This window comes from Ochotona princeps, chromosome 20 (genome assembly GCF_030435755.1).
Source record: "Ochotona princeps isolate mOchPri1 chromosome 20, mOchPri1.hap1, whole genome shotgun sequence".
Taxonomy (NCBI): domain Eukaryota; kingdom Metazoa; phylum Chordata; class Mammalia; order Lagomorpha; family Ochotonidae; genus Ochotona; species Ochotona princeps.
In genome coordinates this window covers 40,403,250-40,429,490 of record NC_080851.1, presented here as the reverse complement: position 1 = coordinate 40,429,490, position 26,241 = coordinate 40,403,250, and the positions used below count along the sequence as shown (strand labels likewise).

General features: G+C 38.2%; 1 protein-coding gene across 1 annotated transcript in view; it reads right to left on the bottom strand.

Annotated features, from left to right (window-relative positions):
* Positions 1-8,334: 8,334 nt before the first annotated feature.
* The window catches only part of LOC131482770 (cTAGE family member 9-like), a 565,689-nt gene continuing 547,782 nt past the window's right edge, over positions 8,335-26,241 (bottom strand). The window contains exons 5-11 of the mRNA XM_058678176.1: positions 25,767-25,868; positions 24,812-24,872; positions 24,248-24,283; positions 17,466-17,527; positions 8,972-9,073; positions 8,659-8,719; positions 8,335-8,358 (exon numbers count right to left, since the gene is read on the bottom strand). Of these exons, the coding sequence (XP_058534159.1) occupies positions 8,335-8,358; positions 8,659-8,719; positions 8,972-9,073; positions 17,466-17,527; positions 24,248-24,283; positions 24,812-24,872; positions 25,767-25,861 (441 nt within the window). The 5' untranslated portion in view covers positions 25,862-25,868. The remainder of the gene's footprint in view (positions 8,359-8,658; positions 8,720-8,971; positions 9,074-17,465; positions 17,528-24,247; positions 24,284-24,811; positions 24,873-25,766; positions 25,869-26,241) is intronic.

Below are 26,241 nucleotides of genomic sequence, written 5' to 3'. Positions count from 1 at the left end.
AGATTAAGCTTTCCTACCTTTTAAATTAAAAGCCAACTATTTTAATTCTCATGTTTAGGATAATTACTTTATGAAAATTCAAGCATTTAATTCAATATGCATGAAAATTTAATATGCATCTAATATATAAACAATCTAATGCTTTTCCACTTAAGGACTCTTTAATGCATATCCAAAAGCTAGTAATAACTAACATGTCAAGAATTTGGCTTTCAAAGCTCAAAGCACTGATCATTTATCATCCTTCGAAGCCCCACTGAGAAAGGAAGACAGAAATACTTTCCATTAGTGCTATGGAAATAAAACCTCAAACCTTGTAGTTCAAAGGAGAGCTTAGAACAGAGCTTTCATAGTTCCCGAATCAAAAATATTTCTAAATAATCAAATTAGTTTATAGTAACATAAATTAACAATCAGAAATACAAAGATTTAACATGCATTTTATATCAGGGGTTGAATAGATCTTTCATAGTTCCAGAATCTAAAATATTTCTAAACAACCATATTAATTTCCAGTAAGATAAATTAACTATCAGAATATATAAAGACTTAACATGTATTTTATAACAGGGGTTATAGTGTGCAGAGAAAAATACTGTACCTCTGTTAAAGGTTTTAGCTGGAATTTCAAGCACATAAGGGTCTTCTTGTAAAGTTTCCAACTCACTTTCAGATAAACTGCAAATAGAAAAAAGCAGCTCTAAGTTACTTTTCCAAGAGAAACCACCCATACTTCAAAAAAATTACCACTGCCATAAATTAGCTACTCTAAATAACACAGTATCTTTTTAAAAGCAGATCTTCTAGGATTATTCTGATCAAAACACTCTTTCGTATCTCCCAGTATTTATCTTGGGAAAACCAATATTTGTTACTGAAGGATAGTGTGTTCTACTGAAGCTTGGAATTGCTTTTACTCCACTTCAAAATAAGACTACCATGAATACTGTGACACAGAGCTAAATTACTGAAATGGAAGAGCTTATCAAAGTCAGCCGATCCCACTCCATCATTTTGCAACTGAGCAAGTTGTTTAAATGAAGTATAAGAAATGACAAGTGCCAGGATTAAAACACAAACTTCATGGGTCTGAGAAACGTAAGCTTTTCATTGTAATGTGACCCATTTGATCACAATGGTAATTTATTTTTTAAATCAGCAATTCTGTAAAATCTTCCTACTACTTTATTACTTAAACATTTTATATTACAAATGTAACTTCCAAAAGAATTTTCTTAGTTCTTGATCATCAGAGCTGAAACAAACATTAAAAATTCAATTGCTGAGAGTAGAAAAACAAGCAAGAATGCACACTATGGTAAGAAATCAATTCTGGGAAAACAAAGACCATTCTCACAGTACACTTATTTTCCCCCTTCTATTGTACATCACATGTTTATTCTCCCATCCAGCTTAATATTGCAAAACAATGTCAATTTATGCAGAAAAATGAGGACCTGAGATAATACAATTGCTCTTCACAAACTTATCAAAAGATGTTGATATTTGGAGCATAACTGTGTCAGAGCTTCATCCTTTACATTTCATCCTTCTGACTCCAGCATCTCTGGCTTGAAAACCTACTTTTTTTTTTCTATACATGTCTGTGCTGCATCTCCTGCAAGACAGTGTGAGTTTCTCTTCAACATGGGCTCCAGTGGGGGCTTGGAGGAGAGTGGTATGTGCAACTTCAAGTTCCATGTGCAGAGAGGCATCTCTACAAGCGAGTCACTTGACTGACAAGTGAACAGATCTAACCACATCCGTGGGGAAAAATGTGGTTTCCAAATCAATAACCCAACACAAGCTGCTGATTCAGGACCATATCAATATGAAAATGTGAAAAACAAGATTTTATACAGATATATCACATAAGTTTCCTCCAAGTAATAGTTCAGGAACCTAAGTATTTCAGCTGGAAAAACACTAGTAGATACTTCACAATCAAATATGCCAGATTCACTGGAAAACTTGCTACATGTCCTTATGACAGAATTACCTAATTAATAAAATAACAATGCAATAAACTTTTTAAATGTTAATACTAAAATACTCACATTTGCATATCACCAGTCATTTCTTTCTTTAGGTCATTGATGTTTCTTTTAGCAGTAAAAGCTTCCCACTTAAAGACAACAAAATATTATTAAAATATCTATGCAAAAAATAAACAAATATCACAGAGCAGAAATGTATCAGCCAATGCACATATAATTTTAACCAATTCTAAGTAAAATACATTGTATTTAAGAAATTATTGAAAAAATAAATGAGTTTCAGGTAAGCAAATGACCTGCCAACAAATGGTGCTCTCTTATGTAAGATCAAGAATTGTTTGGCCAAGTAATAAGCTAAGGGCTATTTAACAGGTTGCAAGCTTCAAGCAAAGGAAAAAGACTTAGAGTCGTAGAGCTTGGAAAGTTTGGTCAGTTACCTCAAGGCAATCATCTCTAGAGAAAACAAACTGCAATTCTGTGAAACCATAAAGGTCTAAGACACTTTTACAGCTTGCTGGTAAAAAACACACCTTTTAATATAGCTGATATGATCAATGTCTGTTGGACTTCAATGAAGCCCACAGAATTCTATACATCATATTACATTTGTATTGATAAAAAGCCAAAACTCAAAGTATGTTATTCTTAGAAAACTTAGATTACATGCATTTTTGTGGAAGGCAAAAATGTCCAAAAAAAAAAAAAAAAAAAGATTTACTACCTTATTCATATAAATGTAAGTACTGTCACTTGGTCTATAATGTTTTAATCAATTTTAACCTAGTTTATTGGAAAAAATGAGGAAACAGAAATTCCTGCACCTGATAGAGCAGGCAAGTGTCTCAGCAAAGGGCCGACAGTGCGGTCTGCATTCAGACTGCCCTTTTAATGGATGTGAGTATGAGTCCCTGCTTCTCCCCTGATTTCCTCGTGTGGGAAAGTGTTGGTGGGGTTGGGAGAGGAGTTTCTGATGTGAAATTCTCCCAAGCAAATCCCTCTGGACAAAACTGTTGGTCTATAATTTTCTACAAGTTTTTTTTTTTTTTTTTTTTTTTTAAAGATTTATTCATTTTATTACAGCCAGATATACACAGAGGAGGAGAGACAGAGAGGAAGATCTTCCGTCCGATGATTCACTCCCCAAGTGAGCCGCAACGGGCCGATGCGCGCCGATCCGAAGCCGGGAACCTGGAACCTCTTCCGGGTCTCCCACATGGGTGCAGTGTCCCAAAGCATTGGGCCGTCCTCGACTGCTTTCCCAGGCCACAAGCAGGGAGCTGGATGGGAAGTGGAGCTGCCGGGATTAGAACCGGCGCCCATATGGGATCCCGGGGCTTTCAAGGCGAGGACTTTAGCCGCTAGACCACGCCGCCGGGCCCAATTTTCTACAAGTTAAAAGAACACATAGTATGCAGCTTTTCACAAATAAAAGGAAATATAATATCAAAATATAATATCAAATTTATATTTGCCTAAAGTTTAAGTACATGCTAAAAAGAGTAATGGCCAAAGAATAGGTCACATAAATATTTACAAAAATGATACCTTACTTCTTTGTAGGCCTTGCTTTCAAAAAATAGTGCATGTGTAAAATCTTTTCCAGTATGTAATGATGTCATCAATTTTTACTAAAAAATTATACCAAAACAGATTAAGAAAATACATAACATATTAAACTGTTAACAATGTGGAAACACACTGTTTCAAAATGCTTTTCTGTACTTTAACACATTTGCTTGTTAAGTAGAAGAAAAAATTGAATCACTGGTAATCTAGTAATATTAAGGCTATATATGAAAAAAAATCTATACAAATTAATGGCAAATTCTTGAGAAAAAAAATCTATACAAACTAATGGCAAATTCTTTTATTATGAAAGACAAGGAATCAGATTTTTTTCCATAAATTTATTCACTCCTCATTTGCCAAACAGCCAGAGACAGGCCGGACTAAAGAAGAACCCAGGATTCAATCTGGGTCTCCCACATGGGTGTCAGGGACCAAGTTCTTCAACCATCAGCTGCTCTAGCCTAAGGTGCACATTAGCAGGAAGCTGGATAAGAAGCAGAGGAGCCTGGACTTAAATCAGGCAGCCCAACAGAGGACCAGGTATCCTAAGCAGCATCTTCACTGCCACATGAACTGAACACCTAGATCTGAGTCTACAGCTTATTCTCAAAGGTTAAGACAAACTTCAGCCAATGACTATATTATACTCCAAATCACTGTGTTCAAACACTGAGCACTCACATCTACAAAGCCTTCTAAGAGGTTTGCTGATGAAAAAGTGACATTCGCTCACTAATGTAACTTGAAACTATCTCAGGGTAAAGACACAAAGAATGATCACAGTAAGGGCTGTTGTTGGGCCTTGAAAGCAAGCTGCCACTAAAGACAGCCATGTCCCACTTTAGAGAACTTGGGTTCAATTCATGGCTCCATCTCCTTGTTCTGGATTCCTGATCATGCACTCTGAAGCAGTGGTAATGGATTAAGCATCTGGATTCCTGGCCATCTACATGAGAGATATGGACTGAGTTCCAAGCTCTCAGCTTCAGCTACAGCCCAGCCACAATCATTGTGGGTTCTCAGGACAAAAGCAGTTATGTGCAGGATTTTTTGTCTCTTCCTCCTTTTTCTTCTCTCCCTGGCAATTCTTACACAAATAACGTTTTTTAAGATTCATTTATCTTTTTTAATAAGATTTATTTATTTTTATTGTGGAGTTACATATACAGAGAGAAAGAGACAGAGAGGAAGATCTTCCATCCGCTGATTCACTCCCTGAGAGACTACAATGGCTGGTGCTGTGCCAGTGTGAAGCCAGGAGCCAGGAACTTTCTCCAGGTTCCCACGTGGGTACAGGAAGGCAAGGCTTTGGGTCATCCTAGACTTCCTTCCCAGGCCACAAGCAATGAGCTTCATGGGAAGCAGAACTGCAGGGATTAGAACTGGTGCACATATGGGATCCTGGCACGTTCAAAGCAATGACTTTAGCCACTAGGCCACTGTGCCAGACCCAAGATTAATTCATCTTTATTGGAAGGAGTGAATGAGTAGACAGAAGAGAGAAAGTTCTTCTGACCACTCATTCGGTCCCCAACTGTCCCCAATTGCCTAAGCTGAGCTCATCCAAAGTCAGGAGCCAGGAGTCTCCTTCAGCTCTCCCACATGGGTGTATAATCCTAAGGGTTTTGGATTTACTCGTTTGATATCCCTGGCCACAAGCAGGGAGCTAGATAGGAAGTATAACAAGCAGGTCATTAGCTGTCACCGTTATGGAATCCTGGTGCATGCAAGATGAGAATTTACTCAATGTTTATATCCCTGGGCCCTCAAATACTTTACAACATTTTCTTTCTCTCTCTCTCACATACACACATACATACACACACACACACACACATACACAAATTAAACATCTTTCACAACAAAATGCATGCAAATGGAGAACATTCAGTTTTAATAATCAGTTTCCAAAAGACATGTTTTCACTTTATGGGGTAACTAATCTCGGGGATGAGGTCACAGTGATCCTCTGCAGCAGAAACAATGGAGACAAACTGATAGTAGGGGATGTCGGTTTATTTGAAAGAAGTCACACGCTTATAAAGAGTAGGAAAACGGGCAGGCAGAAAGGTGGTCCTGACAACACTTCCACCCAAACACGATACTGTGACAGGCTGCTAGATATGCCTGTCTCTTTGATGCCTCCAATAAAGTTGAAGGTCAGGAAGCACAGAAAGCTGGCTGTATCTCAGGGCAAACTCCTTACCTGCTGAAAAGCAGGATGAATGTAACATTTGACTTCCTAGAGTTGTTTATAAAGGAAGTCCTAGCACAGTTCATTAAAGGGGCAGAGAAGAGAGACTGGGATGCAGCTCTCATCATTCTTGCTGCATGTCCAGTGAACAGGCCAGCTTGAGGTCTCAGCTAAGGATATGGTGTGTCACGTACCTGTGGCCTCCAGCATGGCCTTAGCAGGCAGAGATCCAGGGGCAACATCCCACAAATATACATAATAACAAAAATAATAATATATTTTTGAACAAATACTTATTGCCTTTGTCTAAACTCCTCGTGAACAGCAATTTTTCTACTTAACATATACTCAAATATTTATTTAAGGAAAGGGAAATCTTGCACATTTAAAGAAAATGAAAAGATTGAAACAAAAATAAGAAAGGATGAACAATGCAGGAAAGGTAAAGGGGAACTTTATCATGTTCTTAAAACCATATATTTGAGAACTATGAAATATGTAAACTATGTGGAAGATAAAATTTTTAAAAACATTTTTAAAAGATCACAGCACTTCTGCCTACTCATTCAGTCCCCAACTGTCCACAATTGCCTAAGATGAGCTCATCCAATAAATAAAAATAAATAAATCCTTAAAAAAAGGGTACCATCTGATGGAAGGTTAATTGTGTCTATCCCTCCCTCCACCTGTCAATTCAATATATAAACATTACAAAGTTTTCAAAAAGTGCATGTGCATGTATATATGTATGTATGCTCATGTGTTGGTATATGTGTGTATATATGTCTAAGAGTGCTAAAAAAGTTTATCCAATGACAGTGATATTGAGGATGACTTTATGGCACCCTTCTGCATCATCTGAACACTGGTTGTTATAGTTATTTAGGTGAAGACATTAACAAATGAGCTCAAGACCTTTGCTTTATCTCCAAAATCTAACAACTGGTGTAACTGAGTCAGGACAATGTCAATAAATATATACCACTCTCATGCTATGCTCCACTCAGACTTGCCTAACATCTACAAGTCTTCAGGTAACAACAATGGTAACACGTATGCCTAATCATGTCAAACACTTGACAAACATCCATATATTTCTTAATCGTCACAATAAGCCAAGAAATGAGTACTATTAGTATCTCTACTTTATAGGTAAGAAAAACAGGGAATTGTCATAAAGAGTGCATACAACCAAGACAGACTGATTTCTGATGCAACACATTTAACTACAGGGCATGACGCCTCTACCTCCCTGTGACAGGCACGCCCCAGTAGACAGCTACTGTCAACAGCTCTACCTCTGCTCTTCCTTCTAAATGCTCAAAGTTTACAGCCACTTCACTTCCTCATCATGCAGTTCCTCTGCAGCACAGACAACGAGTTCTCCAGATGATCCTTTTCTTAATTTGTACCAACACTCAGAATCACTTAATAGAACCCTCAGTTTTAGAACTAGAAAGGGCTTTAGCTAGCTCTTTTTCTAATCCCATTTGTTTTTTTTATTTTATTTTTAATTAATATTTAGCATTATATGACAGTTTCATAGGCTTTGGGAATCCCCCTCCCCCTCCCTCTCCCCTCCCCCCTGGTGGATTCCTCCACCTTGATGCAGCATTACAGTTCAAATTCAATCAAGATTCTTTCCTTGCAAACATATATTAAGCATGGAGTCCAGCTACTTGTTGTCCAGATGGGTTGAACAGTTTCTTGGGGAGACCATTTCTGGTCCGAAGTCAGAGCTGGTATAATATCATCCCAGTCAATTAAGAGTCCCAATATAACATCAACAGCAATTTGCAATATTATGGAATTGACATAGTTTTGAGTAACCAGTATGTTAAAGAAAAAAAAAAAAACAAAGAACAAAATAACAAAAAAACAAGTCCTAACCACAACCTATGATTAGCTCATTGACATCTCAATTTTAGTTTATATACAGGACCGGACCGGCTGCTATATACCCCGAAAAGGCCACTGGGTACCATTCAGCTGTCTCATGTCTATTAAATGAATAAAATGATCCACAGAGTTTTCTGGTTCTTCTAGATAACAAGGGGCAATCCAATGTTCCAAAATGTACATGCATAAACAGGAGCATATAAACCAAGTTCCTCTAAACCCCTAGCAGAATACAAGTTCTTTCTGAAGTAGCATTGTGCTGAAAGTAGACTGAATGAATAACCATAATTGAACAATGCAGTATTTATCAGAGGCACATAATTTTACTACCTTTTTTTTTAACATAGCGCTTTTTCCATCAATTGCCATGCCTAGGTTCTTGACAGAAAACCAAAATTTAATTAAACACAGACAAAACAAAACATTTAAGGCAGTGTGAAACTTACCCAATTGATTTGTGCTTCTTTGTTATAAGAAAGTATCTAAAAAACAAAAAATTCAATGTTTTTTATAATATAAGTACATTTATCATAAACACTGGAAATAACTGACAAATTGAAAAAAATACTTCAAGCAACTCCAAAGTCACAAACACCTCTAATGTAAACCTCAACGGCCATATTATCTATTGTGCTTTACATGTAAAGGTAATTAACGATTTTAAATGGTACACGTCTACTTTATGTTATCCTGGAATAACTGTCCACGAAACAGATGTCTTTTTCACAGATAACTATCCTGCTTTAACATGAGACCCCACTGATGTTTTAAAATCTTTCCTTTGTTGAGTACAATGTGTTTCATTTTCCCAGCAGATATAATTCTAAGATATTTTTTATCTCACATTATTTGAAATCCTGAAAATGTGAAAATATCTCTAAACACAAAAGAAACACATACAACTGGTCAATGTATTCCATTTCTCTTTCAATCCATATAAACACACTGATATTAAAAAACTATATGAATGAATGAATGCACACACACACACATACATACCAATCTTTGGGAATTACGAATGGTTCTATCCATTTCTTGTTCAAGATCTTCAACTCTTTTTCTATGAACAAAAAGTAATTATTCGACTATTAATATGAAATTACGGGAATATACTATATCGAAATATTAATTAAAACACCAAGAGAATTGCCTGATAAAATTGACTTCATAAAAGCACACTGTAAGAATTAAATGAGAGATCTGATTTTTTCTTCTTTCACTAATGTTAACATTGCTATCATTTAGGCAATCCTTAAAAAATAAAAATGAGTTTTAGACATGTTACAGCCACAAAACAAAAGGCATTTAATACCTATAGATCAAGATTTCTTTTTTTGTATAGTTGCAGACTTCATCCACAAGTGACACATCAGCCCTTTGATCTAGCTGGCAGTTTTCCTCGACCAATAGGTACCTTAAAGCAAAAGTGAAAATTCAAAATATATTCAAGGCATGTCATAAAAAAAAGACTTATATGCTTTTACCTGTACCAAAACTGGAGCCTCCCATAAAAATATCCATAATTATCACTGCAAACACAACATGAAAACTAATATGCAAGCATTTCTGATATAGAAATAAATTACAAACTCAAGTTTCAAAGCAACATCTCTTAAAATAAACTTGCTATCACGAAAGTCTCCAGAATTGTGTATGAATTTGGCACAGGACTAAGATTTAAAAGGTAAAAAAAAAAAGAAATTACACGTACACATAATATTTATCCAGACTCCTATATAAAGCAGCATTATATTTGTTACACTGGAGTAAGCCACAATAAACTGGGTTCCAGTCATTTTAGATTGGTGGTTAATGATGTGGGAATCCCACATGCAGTGCCTCAGCCAGGCACAGCACTGGCTGTTGTAGCTATCTGAAGAAATCAACCAGCAGGTGCAAGGTCTCTCTCTCTCTCTCTCTCTCTTTCTCTCCAATGCTTTCAAATAAGTAAACGAATAAATCATTTTCAAACCAGTTTTTAAAATCTTGACGAGGCTTCCAGGTCAGACCAGAAAGCAACAAAATTATATTATACCTAAAGTAAATTTTGCCTTAGAAAATTATATTACACCCAAAGTATAATCAGTGCTGCCTATTTCTATTAGTGTGCATACTGCTTGCAGTGATAAGTACTTATGGAGCCCTTAGACTGCACCAGAAAATGTCTTAAAGCCTGATCTTAAGGACTGAACAGGGATACAGAGGGTTCTAAAATTCCTGTTGAATAAAAATGCAAATGAAACAAAGTCAAGCCTTGTGGCACTGAAAAACAAGGACAAATTCTGAAAATATACTTGAACTAGTATACTTATCACATCACCAGGTAACACAAATGTTTGGGACCACCATCACATTCACTGTCTGACACAAACAACAGTATGCAATATGTGACTGTGATTTGATCCAGTTGCAGGGCTCACAGATAGTGGTTCTTTGATACTACACTATCCATCTTGATTGACGTAATATTTGAAATCCCAAACAGATGACTCTGGACCTTTATGACCTTTAGTGAATTAACTATGGAACTCAGGGGCTCAGTAAATGTTTTATATTCCACATACTATATTAAATGTCACTTAGGAAGCATTTCACCATATCAGGTGTTGTGCAAGCATTAAAGCGATGGTAGAAGCCACCACATTTGGAAGTACATGAAACTATGATGACCATGGATATGGGAGAGAAGAATGTTTTTAAAGACAGCATAAGGTGCAGACAGTCAGAAATCCTTTGAGTGCCACATGGGTTGCCATCTTGTGTACTGAGGATAAGGCTGAGCAGCTGAAGAAACAACAGTGGCTTGCAGTCACTGAGCCAGAGAAGAATTCACTTCCAGGACAATACATTGTACTAGTTTCACAGGGAAAATAATAACAAAATGGTATATCATAGGTTCCACCCAAAATAGATCTTGGTGGCCCTCAGATCTAATGGTCAGCAGGTTTCAACAAGAGCAGTACTGCTGGCAACCCTGTAACTTAGGATAGCTGGTGACTCTTTACTCACAAGCACAGTTCTACCTGAGAGTGGGAAAAAAGGCTATAGAGGCAAAGGTGAAGCCATAGCACAGGATCATAGGGGGTAGAAAGTGGAGAACTGAGAGCCGGGGCTACAGAGACCATGGTGGAAGTCTAACACAGAACTTGAGACTGAAATTCACTGGAGGAAGTAGCACAGGTGACTGTGAAGAAAGAATCAGGTACTAAATGCAACAAGGAAAATTGACCTGTAGACCAGTGGGCAAACAGCTTAGAAGTGTCCCCTAAGGAGAGGTATCTGCTTGCCAGATGTGCAATGCTGCAAAGCAAAAGAAGAGACAGAGGCACAATGAATAGTACTGATGTCTCCCCTACAAAGGAACCTCAGAGTTAACTGAGGAAGAAATCTCAAAAATGGTGAAAAAAGAATTTTTAAAAACGGTATAAAGAAAAACAGCGAGAAGCAAAAACAGTATTCAAGAAACTTAAGGAATAAGTCTTACAGGCAATAGCAATGCTGAAACATAATCAAGACAAATAATTTAAAATGAAGGACACAATAGAACAAATTAAAAATTCAGTGGAAAGCTTCAATAATAGAATGAGGCAGAAGAAAAGAATGTCAGAATTGAAAGACATTTTCTTTAACAATGGGGACAGAAATTAAAAAGCTGGAAGAGGAGCAGAGTCAAGCTAACAAAAATATTCAAGAATTAAGACACACTATTTTTAAAAGATTTATTCTTATTGCAAAGTCAGACACACAAAGAGGAGGCAAGACAGAGAGGAAGATCTTCTGTCTGATGGTTCAATCCCCAAATGACCGCAATGGCTGGAGCTGAGCCAATCCGAAGCCACGAGCCAGGAGCTCTTCCGGGTCTCCCACGTGGCTTCAGCTCCCAAGGCTTTGGGCCATCCTCAACTGCTCTCCCAGGCTACAAGCAGGAAGCTGGATGGGAAGCAAGACTGCCAGGATTAGAAGTGGTGACCATATTGGATCCTGGCACATGCAAGGCGAGGACATTAACCACTACGCTATTGCACTGGGGCCAAGACACAGTATTAAAAGGCTATATAAGAGTTATGGGAACTCAAGAATGTGCAGAGACACTGGATTTAAAAATGTATTCAATGAAATAATAAATGAAAACTTCCCTAATATGGAGAAAGAATTGGAAACAAAATACAGGAGGGGCACAGAACTCTCAGAATCTTTGACCAAAAGTGATCTTGGCCAGGATAAAAGATAATCAAGTTCTATTCAGTAGAAAACAGAGTAAAGATCCTTTAATATGCAGGTGAAAAAAGCAATTAACATGCAGAGGCAACCCAATCAGCCTCACCAATGACATCTCATAGGAAACTCTACAGGCCAAAAGAAATGAGTGATATATTTCAGATTCTAAAAGGAAAAAAAAATGTAAGCCCCAAATGATGTACCCAGCAAAGCTTTCCTTTGTTTTTGAAAATAAAATTCTTCCACAATAAGAAAACCTGAGTTTGTCTCTTCCAGACCTGCCCAAAAACAATACTAAAAGTTGTTCTATTGACAGAGGAAACGAATAGCATCTGCCCAAACCAAAGGCAAACATGGAGAATATCCTAATAAAACAAAAGACTAAATTGAACAATGAACAATGCATGGTTAAAATGACAACACCAAATTACTACCTATTGGTATTAACCCTGAATATAAATGACTTAAATGGATCAAGAGAGTGTCAGTGATTAACAGGCTGGATCAAAAAGCAAAACCCATCTATCTACTGCCTATGGCAGACATATCTCATCAACAAAAATAGATGCAAACTGACATGAATAATATTAAAGGAAATGAAGAAGGATACCACACAATGAGCAAGGAATCCATCCATCAAGAAGAGATCATCTTATTAGTTTATGATATTTGTTTGTCTCTAATTTTTTTCCTCTTTTGTTTACTTTGCTTATCTTACAACATTGTCTTGTTAATCTTCATAAAAAAGGTACTTCCCTGTTGCAATTTGTAGTTTCTTAGCTTCAATTCTATTTGTTTTTCCTGTGATTTTAATCATTTCTAGCTTCTTGATCACTTCTTATTTTTTTTTCTTTTTCAGATTTATTTATTTTTATTACAAAGTTAGATATACAGAGAGGAGGAGAAATGGAGAGGAAGATCTTTCGTCCGATGATTCACTCCCCAAGTGAGCACAATGGCCGGTGCTATGCCGATCTGAAGCCAGGAGCCAGGAATCTCCTCCAGGTCTCCCACATGGGTGCAGAGTCCCAAAGCACTGGGCCATTCTCCACTGCTTTCCCAGGGCACAAGCAGGGAGCTGGATGGAAAGCAAGCCTGTCAGGATTTGAACTGGCGCCCATATGGGATCCCGGGGCATTCAAGGCGAGGACTTTAGCCACTAGGCCACTCTGCTGGCCTTTTTATTTTTCAGTAAGTCCTTGAAGATATGCTAGGTCATTTATTTGAGATATTTCTGTTTTTTTGTAAGCCCCAGATGTTATAAATTTCACTTTCAATATTCGTTTTGCTGCATCTCATGGGTTTTAATATTTTTATTTTTATTTTCATTTCTTTCAAACACCTTTTTCTTATTAATTTCTCAGTGACATGTAGGTCATACACTAGCAACATTTTCTTCAAGAAGGTTTTTGATTTTGTTTTCATTTCTTCAGTGACATATGGGGCATTCAGTACTTTGTTTTAAGTTGCATTGTCAGAGGTGAAAAGTTCATTTATTTATCTTATTTTTTATGGCATAGTACCACAGGCTATAGGATTTCTCTATCCACTCTTCTAATCACAAACCTGTAGAACATTTTTCATTTTAACCTAACAAGAATAGCTCAATGTTTTCTAACACTGCAGGTACACCACAAATCTGCCATTTTATCCACATTATTTTTCATGTCCTGAAAAATCCCAAAACTTCCATGATATTTTAAAGATTTATTTATTTTTATTACAAAGTCAGCTATACCAAAGCTGGGGTTGAAATGTTGCAACTATACAATAAATAAGCACTAATATTTTCCACCACTGTCCAAATATACAGGGTAGGCTTGTCATTATTTGCATTGGATTTATTATATAAAGTCAACACAAATCCTGAAGTATGGATTGGGCATTGTGGTGTGGCAGGTAAAGATAACATCTGCAATGTTGATACCCACATGGCTCCTGGCCCTTGTCTCAGATGTTGCCCTTGAGATCCTGCTCCCTTTCAATTTCTGGGAGAAGCTGAAGGTAGTGGTCATAATTGTTTGTACCCTAGCCATCCACATGGAAAAATCCACTTGAAGCTGCTGGATTCAACTTCTCACTTCCCTATTACATCTATCTGTGGAGCAAACAATTGCATAGAAATTTCTGACTTGGGACAGTGCAGTGTGCTTGAAGTTATATGGCACAGGGAAAAGCAGTCTGTGAATCAACCAAATGGAAAATTTTTTGCACAATATACAGCAGATAGTGGAATAACATCCAAGATTTACAGAAAGCATCAGATACTCAAACAACAGCCAAACAACTCCATTAAGAAATGGATGAAGGTCATGAGCAGGAATTTGTCAAAAGGAAAAATTCAGGGCCCAGTGGCGTGGCCTAGCAGCTAAAGTCCTCGCCTTGAACACCCTGGATCCCACATGGGCGCCAGTTCTAATCCTGGCAGCTCCATTTCCCATCCAGCTCCCTGCTTGTGGCCTGGGAAAGCAGTCGAGGACGGCCCAAAGATTTGGGACCCGGCACCTGCATGGGAGACCCAGAAGAGGTTCCTGGTTCCTGGCTTCGGATCGGCGCGCACCGGCCGTTGCAGCTCACTTGGGGAGTGAATCATCGGACAGAAGATCTTCCTCTCTGTCTCTCCTCCTCTCTGTATATCTGACTTTGTAATAAAATAAATAAAACTTTAAAAAAAAAGGAAAAATTCAAATGGCTGGCAGACATATGAAAAAGCGCTCAGGCTCCATAGCCATTAGAGAAAAGCAAATACAAACAGTACTGAGGTCCCACCTCACTCCAGTGAGAAAGACCTACACACAGAATTCTACTAATACCACCACTCATAAGAATGAGGGAGAAGGGCACACCTGCTCCATTTTGGTGGGGAGAGTACCTTGTAAAGCTACTATGGAAATCAGTATGGAGAGTGCTTTGGCAAGTGGAAACTGATCTGCCATATGATTGAGGTATCCCACTTCTGGGAATATATCCACATGAATTGAAATCTGAATATGAGAAAGTGACCTGCATACCTATATTTTCAGCAGCACAATCCATGACAGCAATCATATACTAATAATCTTATATCCATAGAAACTGCAATGGTTACAAAAAAGTGGTATATTTACTTCATCAAAACATATATACCCATAAAAATAGTGAAAATCTACCAATAGCAACAATCTACTATTTGTAATTGGAGAGGAGAGCACTATGTTTAGTGAAATAAACAAGTTCCAAAAGGAAAAGAATACAATATGTTCTCTCTGAAATAAGGCAATGTTATGCAACTACATAAAACAAATACATATATTGGTAAACAGATAAGTATATATATATGTGTGTTTGTGTGTGTGTATGTCTTTTCTCATATATCAACTGCATAATGGAGACTAGAATACTGGGAGTGAATAAATATCCCTGTATGCGTCTCTACTCCTGAATAAAAGATGGACTCCCACGTGGGTAAATTCCCATTGTGCCAGGATATATATTTTAAGACAGAATGTTGGACTTGTGACTACTCCTGAAGGATTATAACATTGTGAACCTAGGGGAGAAATGGTTAGGTGGAATGGGGAAAGAGGAATGGGAGAGGATGGGAGAATCCTTAAAGCTGAAAAAAAAATTCATCACAGAAAACAAAAAACCACTAAAATAGAGGAATAAGGTTTATAAGAAAACTGCCAATATTGAGCAATAGAATAAATACAGAATTTACAATTTAGATCCTTAAATTCATGCCATTTATATTCCAATATTCAATGACTAACAATAGTGAATTGATGGTGGAGATTACATCTATTCATGGCAACTAGGCTGTGCATGAGCCTAATGAGAAATCCCAAGGCACTAACGGGTCACCATGGGGAGGTGCATCTCAAGAGAGGGCAGGTAGGTTACAGAGGCAGAGTATGCTTCACATCGCTCTCTGCTTCCTTGTCTGCTGTGTAATGAATGGGCTCTCCACTGTTCTCCACCCTCACCAGTCCTGGACCCATGGAACCACTCAATTTTGGATAGTGTATCTAGAGCCTGTTGGCCAAAATAAATCTTCCTTCCTAAGATATTACTAGTCAGTACTTCAAATAGTCGTTAAAAGCTTACTAAAACACAACATAAAACCAGAAGTCAAGGATGGCTTGAGCAGTCACTCTGATCAACCAAGCAAATGAACCCGCTTTGATGAGTCAAGGAATACTTGGCAGTGTGAGAAGAGTTAGACTGGGTAGTAGTAAGTTAGAGTATTCTGGGTCATCAAGCCATTTTTACTCAAATATAAAAGAGTATTTCCCCCCACCATTTCTTGGATTCACCAGAACTTGACTCTTCCACGGAACAAAGGTGCTTTAGTGTATCAATTCCTCAACCTGAAGTACCAGTCACTATCTCTGGCCATTGTGTGGGAGGGCCTCAGACTGGTCTCCTTATCATTGAAGGACTGGAGGAAGTAGTACTCATCGCTAGGAATGTCCAATGTCTGACACCTGTCTGGTCTTTTGCCCCAAAGCCAGATACCAGGGGGACCAGGAATTTCCTTCTTTCCTTGGAGAGCCCCTTTGAAGTAAACATTTAAAAGATGCTTTCTCCACCATTAATATGGGTTTCTTTCTCCATTTTTCCTCCTGCCACTATGGCAGAAGACTAGCGTCTCTTTTTTCTCCACTTCTCCTGCTACTATGGTAGGGGGTAAAGGTCCTTTCTATCTCAGAGCTTTCTCAACTTTTCTAATAAATCTTGCTTTAAAATTAAATTGTGTCCGCATGAAAATTCTTCTTTCCTGCGAGACAAGAAATGAGGTTGCTGCTATACTCGGGATCAAAAACCCAACAACAGCAGGAACAATCTACCCAAGAAAGTTGAATCAGTGATTTGTGTGTAATCAGAGATGCATGTAAGGAATAATGCAATCATGCATGTCCTCTTTATTTCCCTGACCTGCCCTGACAGTATCACTATATTTAAAGCAAAAATATACTGAATATTCACATAATAGAAATAACACTACCTTACAAGTATAAATATTACTTCAACAGTCCCCCCTCCCAAATAGTTTAGGATCAAATAATATCCCGAGAGATGAATGAACAAATTCAATCAGAAATTGAGAATATCCAGTAATCACAAAAACTGAATGTGCAATATAGGACTAGAATTTCCAAGCTTTATTTCATTCTGTTTATTGGAGCTATCAACATATTTTTTGTTATTTGTGATTTTTTTTCATTTTCTTGATACCACTTAGAGAATAATGGAAATATCTTTGAAATTTCACTTTCAAAATGCACAAATTTTAATTGCCTTTTCCACTTGGTTTGGATATTTTTGATGTGCTTTCAAAATAGTGACAATGAACTAGCTACCTAACTTCGTTCATATAAATATCAAAGATGGAAAACTTTAAAATTTTGTAGGAAAGCTTTGTTCTTTCAAATAATATTCCAGTGACCCAAGAACTTAACAACAGCCACAAAATGTGTAAATACTTCAAAATGAAATATGCAAGATTCACCATACCCTTTCCTATTTATGCGTACAAAATAATTAACTATTTCATAAAGCAGAATAAAGTAGCCAAAGTTTTCAAGTGTTATCACTGATATACTTACATTTTCTTTTTATTTTCTTGCTTCAAGTCATTCAGGCTTCTTTCAGCAGTACAAGCTGCCAACTTAAAGATATGCAAAGTTTAGATTAAAATGAGCAATAGCATCTTAGTGAGAGTGTACAAATATCATAGTCAATGCACATATCATTTTTATTAAAAATCTTATCTAAATAAAAGATTTTCATTTTAAGGATTTATTGAAACAGGAAATGAGTTAGAGTAAGAGAATAACGTGAACATAAAGCTGAAGTCTATTGTGCACTTGTAAATGAATGTTAAGCTCCCCATGTCAGATGAAGGATGTTTGATTAATCAAGAAATATTCCATGAGCTATGGCAATGGAAATAAGAGACCCAGAGTCATTATCAATGGCAGTTTTGCTTATTTTCCTCAAGGCAATCATTTTTATTTATTTATTTTTAAATATAAATTTTATTAATTACATTTCATTATGTGACAGTTTCATAGGCTCTGGGGATGCCCCAACCCCTCCCTGTACACTCCCCCCATGGTGGAATGCTCCACCCCATTGCTGTATTACATTTTTGTGCTTTTTCTTATTACATTGCATTATGTGTCATGGTTTTATAGGCCCTGTGATTCTCCCCACCACCACCATAGTGTATTCCTCCACCTTGCTGCATTACAACAGATCAAATTCAGTTGAGATTCTTTCATTGTGTGCATCTACCAGGCAAGAAGTGCTGCATCTTATTGTCTAGAGAAGCTCATCAGTTTCTTGGGGAGGCCATCTCTGGTCCAAAGGTAGAGCTGGCAAAGTAGTTTTGATAGTTTCACAGAACTGTATTGCTGCCAGTCTCACCACTCCAGGAACGATGCGGTCATTGGAGAATCCACTGACTTATATAGTCCATCATATAGTCTCCAGTTGGGCCATTTTTTCATTGTCAATATATAGCTGAGGTGGTCGATTGACTTGTTCTGTCCTGTCATTTGATGTTTAGCATCCAGAGACTGAAAGCTCAATTGCGGGGATCCCAGAAGAAACTTTGTGAGATTCCTGTATGCACCAGCAAGCACAGGGCCCGGCACAGTCCATCACCCCTATCGGCTCATGGTTGCAGTTGCTGGACTGGTTCCATATTCCATCCCTGTTTTCTACTTGACATTCCTAGTTGTTCACTGCTTTTGTCGTGTCCGGACCTGGCTTGACCCACACTCTGTTCTGGTACTTGGATTTGCCAGTGGATGACATGAAGTGGCTCAGCCTGGTTTGCCCCAACCCACGCCAAATGTATGCCTGTGGGATTCTTTCCATGACTTCTAGGCTGTTTCCTTCCATGCTTCTTGCGCTTACCTGCAGGGTCTGTGTCCTGCAGGGGAGTTGCCTAGGCTCCTCCCTCAGAGCCCCTCCCAATACCAGATTTTGCGCATACCAGTGGGTCAATGAGCCAGCACTGCTCATTTCACTTCCTCTCCTAGTAGGATTAGTGGATTCTTCCCAACTGGTCTTCAATCCATTCTGTTTCTTGCTGTTGGATGTTTCAGCCCAGCCACGGCTCGTCCATACCCACATATCGGGCTCAGTTGGGGTTAAGACGTAGCCTAGTCCGTTCCACATCTAACCTGGTCCTTCACAGCAACAGAAAGTTTTGCAGTCTGGCCTGGCCCTGTGCATCTTGTCCCAGTCCACACTTGTGCCAACTGTATCCTGACCAGACACAGCCCCTTTCCAGCTCATGTGCCCCTTGGTGGGAACCTCCACCTAGCTACAGTGTTCCCTTAGCCCCTCAACTGCAGCCTTTTCCCAGCCAGTGATCTGCATACCGGTGGTTGCTCTGACTCAGCTTGGCATAGCCCTTCACCTGTCACAACCTTAGCCTTAGACACTGTGGATCAGCGTCCATGGCTCACGCAGACCAGTTGGAATAAAAACTTAGCTGGGCATGTCCTGTGCTCCACCCTGGTTACCAATCTTAATTGTGGGCTAAGGTGGGCTCTGTATTGCCCGGCGCGCTCATTCCATTGCCATTTTAATACACTGACCAGCTGTTGATGCAGCTTTGCCCAGCCTTTTCGACCCCCCAGTTCACCAGTCGGAGATATAATTCGCCTGGGGAACCTCACGTTTCTCCCCTTTGAACCCCTCCCGGATCCCGTTCTCCTACATGCCACTGCACTTTGGGCCAGTGCCGGTGCAGTCCAGCCCTCCCCTTTGCCTTGCTTGAGCTGGTGAACGTTGTAGTCCGGCCCACCCCGCACCCCCTCAGGATGCACACTCGAGTGCTGCTGCCCCAACTAGTCCAGACTGCCGTGGGTTCTCCAATCTGTGGTCAAAGGCATGCTTCCCAGTCACACCTAGCTTAGTCCATCACCATTCCATCTCTAGAAGTGACCTGTGGGGCTAGAATTTCCATACAGTTTGACCCTCGCCTCCCCAACTGAATCTTCCCCCGATATGTTTCTCTAGCGTGTTGTTAATGTCATAGCCCTGCTTAAAGTGACAGGACTCTGCTGGGTCAGTTCTGTTTCCAGCTCTGTCATCCACCTGGACCAACGGGTATTGTGCTCTGGCTCGATCCTACCGACTTCACACTCAGTCTCCAGACAAATCAATGTGAGCTGTAGCCCGGTTGGGGCACCTCCGCACAACCTCCACCCGATCTACTACTCCCTTTCCTGCTTTCCATGCATGTGAGAGAGTTACCGCAGTCTTGTTCAGTCTGTCCCACCTTTCATTAAACTCTGGAACTTACTGAAGCATTTTGAAGCCCAGCTCGACCCAACCAGCCGTCTACCCAGCCCAGATAAATACTGGCATGTGCGTTTCTGTTTAGCAATCCCACCCCTATCTTGGTTTTGTGTTCATCAGAGGGGTAGTTACCTAAGAGGAAGGTGCCCCCTATCTCCCTACTAGGCCACTCGAGCTTCTGGGTTTTGGTTTGGTTGGTGACCCAATCTGGTTCTAATAGTTCTTATGGGTACTCTCATTCAAACCTTCATGGCTCAGTCCCACTCTTGCCCAAGTGTTTATGGTTACTATTGCGGAGAATCACCAGGAATTCATCTATGACCTACACAAAGGCTGGCCTTATTCAACAGTGTCCCTAAGCAGCTTTTTCTGATCATAAAAACTCCGTTGCTCGCCGCCGGGCAGCCAGCAGGCAGAGCCTGGCACCATTTGGTGCACTGGCCGCCCAAAGCCAGGGAACCCCTCACTGCCTTGCGGCGCTGGTCTTGGCAGGCTGAGTCCTCATTCTTGGATCCAGCCTGGCTGGGCAACCCCCCCAGGGCCGCCCCGAGCCCTGGGGGGGCTGCCAGCTCAAGGCAATCATTTTTAGAAAAAACTCCATATAATTCTGTGAAATCATAAAGGTTTAAAATAGTGTCACAGCCTGTGGCTAAAGGCTATTTTTTAAACAGTTAATATAATCAGAGCATGCCACATTTCCATTAAGTACATACTATTGTGTAAATACTAACCCATTTATTTCACAAAAGATAAAATTTAGTATGTTACTGACAAAAAGTTACACAACATGGTAAATATCAACCCTATTCAATAACCACAAAAAATTAACATGGAAAAGTTAAATGCATTCTGAGGAATACGGAGGTTGGATGCAGTAGTTACCTAGAAAATCTGACTAACCAAACTATCAAAATCCAGCAGTTCATCACATAAAGGTTGGTAAAATCACTTAGTACATACTTTTGTAATATACAACTGAAAATCACACAGTTCAAATTTTTACACATGTAAGGACACACAATAACAAATTTGTTATTTAACTTATGATTCATCAAATGGTAGAAAGGAACTTGGCCAAAGAATAGAGCAAACATTCACAAATTATTTGTAGTACTTTCCATCCAAAAAGATTACATATAAAAATCCTTCCCCAACACAAATGATGTCATCACTTTTTTTCTGAAAACTATGTCACAATCATCCTGTTATTACAATCACCACATTTTTGAACTAATAATAATGTGGAAACAAAATTATTTCTGAATGTTTTGTATAATACTGTAAGATAGCTACTTGTTAATTACAAGGCAGAAAACTATATAGGCAATAGACTACTAATATCAAAGACATGGTGCCAAAAATAAATACATACAAAGTCACAGCCAATAGTTAAGACTTCTCTTATTCTTTTATCTGAATGGCAATGGAAACTTTTTCCATACACCTGTTTACTCCTCATCTGCCAAACAGCCAGGCAGCCCAACAGAGGACCAGGTATCCTAAGCAGCATCTTCACTGCCACATGAACTGAACACCTAGTTCTGAGTCTACAGCTTATTCTCAAAGGTTAAGACAAACTTCAGCCAATGACTATGTTATACTCCAAAACACTGTGTTCAAACACTGAGCACTCACATCCACAAAGCCTTCTAAGAGGTCTGCTCACGAAAAAGTGACATTCACTCACTAATGGAACTTGAAACTCTCTCAGGGTAAAGACACAAAGAATGATCACAGCAAGGGCTGTTGTTGGGCCTTGAAGGCAAGTTGCCAGTAAAGACAGCCATGTCCCACTTTAGAGAACTTGGGTTCAGTTTATGGTTCCATCTACTGGTTCTGGCTTCTTGAACACACAAACACTGGAAAGCAGTGGCAATGGATTAAGCATCTGGATCCCTTGCCACCTGCATGAAAGACATGGACTGAGTTCCAAGCTGAGCATCAGTAGTCTCAGAAAATTGCACAAGTAGATTAGCTTTCAGAGAACTAAACCAAATAATGACTTCACTTTTGCATGCCTATCTCTCTCCCTGCCTCTTTCTTTTTCCATTTCTTTCTCCTTGTCTTTCTCCACCGAATTATTTCTCACGTCTTTAGGCTCATTTCATACACACATATAATGGAACAGCATTCACACATTAAACTTTGTCTTTCACAAAAATATTATGGAATTGGTGACCATTATGCTTACTTGTTGTTTCAGGCACCAAGAGACATTTATTCTTTCCCTAATTTTGCATAAAAACATACAGAGTGCAACAAATATATACATATTTTGTTATTTCACTATCATTTATAGCTGTGGCCAATTCTCCTGAAGAACATTAATTGTCTAATTATTATAGGTTGAATTATTCAATTAACGAAGGAAAGGTAAAGCTTATGATTGTAAAGAAAATGGAAAGTATATAATTTTTAAAACTAAAGCAAAAATAAGAAAGTAGGAAGGAGAGAGGGGACAAGAATAATGTAGAAATCATACTTTAAAATCATGCATGTGAAATACATGAGATTTCTTAATTTTGTGTATGTGAATAATACATTTAAAATGACCTCAGTAAAGAACACTATATTCACCACAGCACATGAAAGAGACTATTATGTAAGTTTAAAGCAAATAAAGTTAATCCAACAGGATGGAACAAAGAAGTGGTCAATGAAGAAAGTAATAGTAGAAATTATAAAGATAAAAAAGTGGAAACAAAGCAAGCTTAATCAAGTGTGTAGGTACTTTCAAAGTATCCACACATTATTTAATGTTCTAGGAAAGGCAGATTTACAGAGAGAAATGAACAGAGAACAAAAGATCTTCAATCCAGGGTTTTGCTCCCTAAGAGGTACAATGTCCAGAGCTGAGCTGATCTGAAGCTAGCAGCTAGGAGCTTCCTCACAGTCCCCCATGTAGGTGCAGAGTCCCAAGGCACTGGGACAACCTCCACTGCTTTTCTAGGCCAGAAGTAGGGAACACACTTTCTAAATGTTTTAACACAAAGTCACACGTACTAAATAAATATTAAATGCAAACTAATAGAAACTGTAAAAGACAAGAATCTAAATCATTATACGTCCTTGGGCTGTTTTCTCATCTATAACATCTGTAATTATAAAATCCAATTACAGATATTAAATGGATTTCATAACTATGTATGCAAAATACTTTCAAGTACTTTGCTGAGTATAACAGGAATTAAAAAAATTATCTTTAAAAATTAACATGTATAAGTATTTAGAAAATGCTGAAAAATGGTGAAGAAAAATGAATCTATAATGATGCTAGCTAATTCACTAATGAATCTTCACTTGAACTCTGGAAACCAAAACAAACAGAATGTCAGAGAGGGGAGGGACCTGACAGTCAACACACCACTCTCATTCTATGCTCCTCTCAGACTTGCAAGTCTTCACTATAATAACGATGGTAACACCAGTTAACATTGACTTAATGCTTATCAGTGTCAAACACTTGACAAACATCCCTCAATGCTGTCTCCACCTCCCTGTGACAGGCACTCCCCAGTAGACAGTTACTGTCAACAGCTCTATCTCTGCTCTTCCTTCTAACTGCTCAAAGTCTACAGCCACTTCACTTCCTCATCATGCAATTCCTCTGCAGCACAACTAGTTCCCCAGATGACCCTTTTCTTAATTTGTACCAACACTCAGAATCACTTAAGAGAACCCTCAATGATACAACTAGAAAGGGCTTTAGCTAGCTCTTTTTTTTAATCCCATCTGTCTGACAAATGAGTAAAATGATCCAGAGACCTTTCAGGCTCTTCTAGATAACAAGGAGCAATCCAATGTCCCAAAATGTAAATACATAAACATGAGCACATGCACCAAGTTCCTCTACTTTGGAAGAAGAAAAATACTAAAACAAGACTGTGAAAACAACCAGGATACAACTTAGAATTTAAAGCTCACAGTAAGCATAATTCCATTATTGATGCAAATAAAATTGGGCAAATCTTTTACACATTACGTTTCATAAACTTAACTCCCCAATGTTAACTCTCTGAATGAAATACACGATTTGAAGAAAAGATTAAAAAGGGCATTTGTAACTTACCCAATTATTGTGGGTTTCTTTCTGAACAGAAACAATCTAAAACAATGTGATTGAAACATTAGTTTTCTTAAAAAAAATAGCATATCTATTGATAACAAAGGAAGTAACTCACAAGCTAAGAAACACTCCAAGAACACTTTCTGTCAATAAACACACTTTTATGGAAATTTCCATCATCTATTGTAAGTACACTTAAACACAGCTAAAATTTATATAATAAATTTTTACTTTATTCTCTCTGGTCACTAATCAGCCACAACAGGAACTATCAATTAACAGATAACTGACCTGGCTGAATGTGACACCTTATCAGTGATTTAAAATCTATTTTTATGTCTGCAATGTAATTCCACTTTTCCAAAGGAACAGCAGACATGATGACTCTTAAAATTTCTTATCTCATATTCTTTGAATCACTGAAATATGGAAGTGTCTGAAAACCACATGTAACACCTGAAGAAAGATATAAAACTAGTAAAGGAATCACTTTTCCCTTTCTATCCAACATAAATTCACAGGAACAAGTAAATGCATGTGTACACACACACACAGGCACACACCTACCTCTTCCTGGTAATAATGAAATGTTCTTTGAAGTTCTATTTCAAGATCATTGATTCTGTTTCTGTGAAGAACAAAGAATTACTCCAATATTTAAATGTAATCAAAATACTGAGTCTTTATGCCCATTTAAAAAATACTAAAATTAATTCTGTTATTTATGCAAGCCTAAAACAAAGCTCAAGATGTATACTAAGTGTAGTATAGTGTATATTTGTATTAACATGAATAATGCTCACAGACTTACCCTTATATAGATATCTATAATCTTAATATAATCATAGGACATTAATGAAATCCCCCATAAAGTTCTGATCACCTTAAAAATACTAGTAAGATAGAGCAGCACCATGAGACAATGGGCTGTACCTACTGCCTGTATCACAGTAATTCCATACTGGCAACTGTTCTAGTTCAGCTGCTCACATAAATTACAACATCCAGACAATGTTTCTGGGAATGTGGAGGATGAGCCTGATGCTTGGCACCCTTGTACCATGTGGGAAACAAGTGAAAGCTACTGGCTCCAGAATTCAAGCTGGCTCAGCCACGATTGTTATGGCCATTTAGAGAGTGAATCAGCAGATGGAAGCTTCACTGTCTGCCTTATTCTCTGTTATCTTTTCACCTTTTCTCACACTCTCTCTAATTCTGCATTTCAAGTAAATACATCATTCCAAGTTTTTTTTTGGGGGGGGTAAACATTAACCTTAATCTACCTAAATAAAAAGAAGTACCAAAACTCTCCATATACAGACAATTCTTGCCCTTTGTCTCTAAGCTTTCCACTATCTCCTTAGTCCAACTGAAGAAGGATTCAAGGCAAAAACTAGATTTAATATGAAGAAACTTGAACTGACAGACAAAAGTGTCCCACTTGTTTCTAGATCCATTAACATTATTTTCTGGAAATGAGCTTTAGATATGCTTCATCCACAAGACTAAAGGCATTTAATACCTATAGATCAAGATTTCTGTTGCTGTATAGTTCCAATCTTCATCAACAAGTGACACATCAGCCCTTTGATCTAGCTGGCAGTTTTCCTCGACCATCAAGTACCTTAAAGCAAAAGTGAAAATTCATAATATATTCAAGGCATGTCATAAAAAAAGACTTATATGATTTTAACTGTACCAAAACTGGAGCCTCCCATAAAAATATCCATAATTATCAATGCAAACACAACATGAAAACTAATATGCAAGCATTTCTGATATAGAATTAACATTACAAACTCAAATTTCAAAGCAACACCTCTTAAAATATTCTTACATATAATACATAAAATATTCATCCAGACTCCTATATAAACCAGCATTATATTTGTTACACTGGAGTAAGCCACAATAAACTGGGTTCCAGTCATTTTAGATTGGTGGTTAATGATGTGGGAATCCCACATGCAGTGCCTCAGCCAGGCACAGCCCTGGCT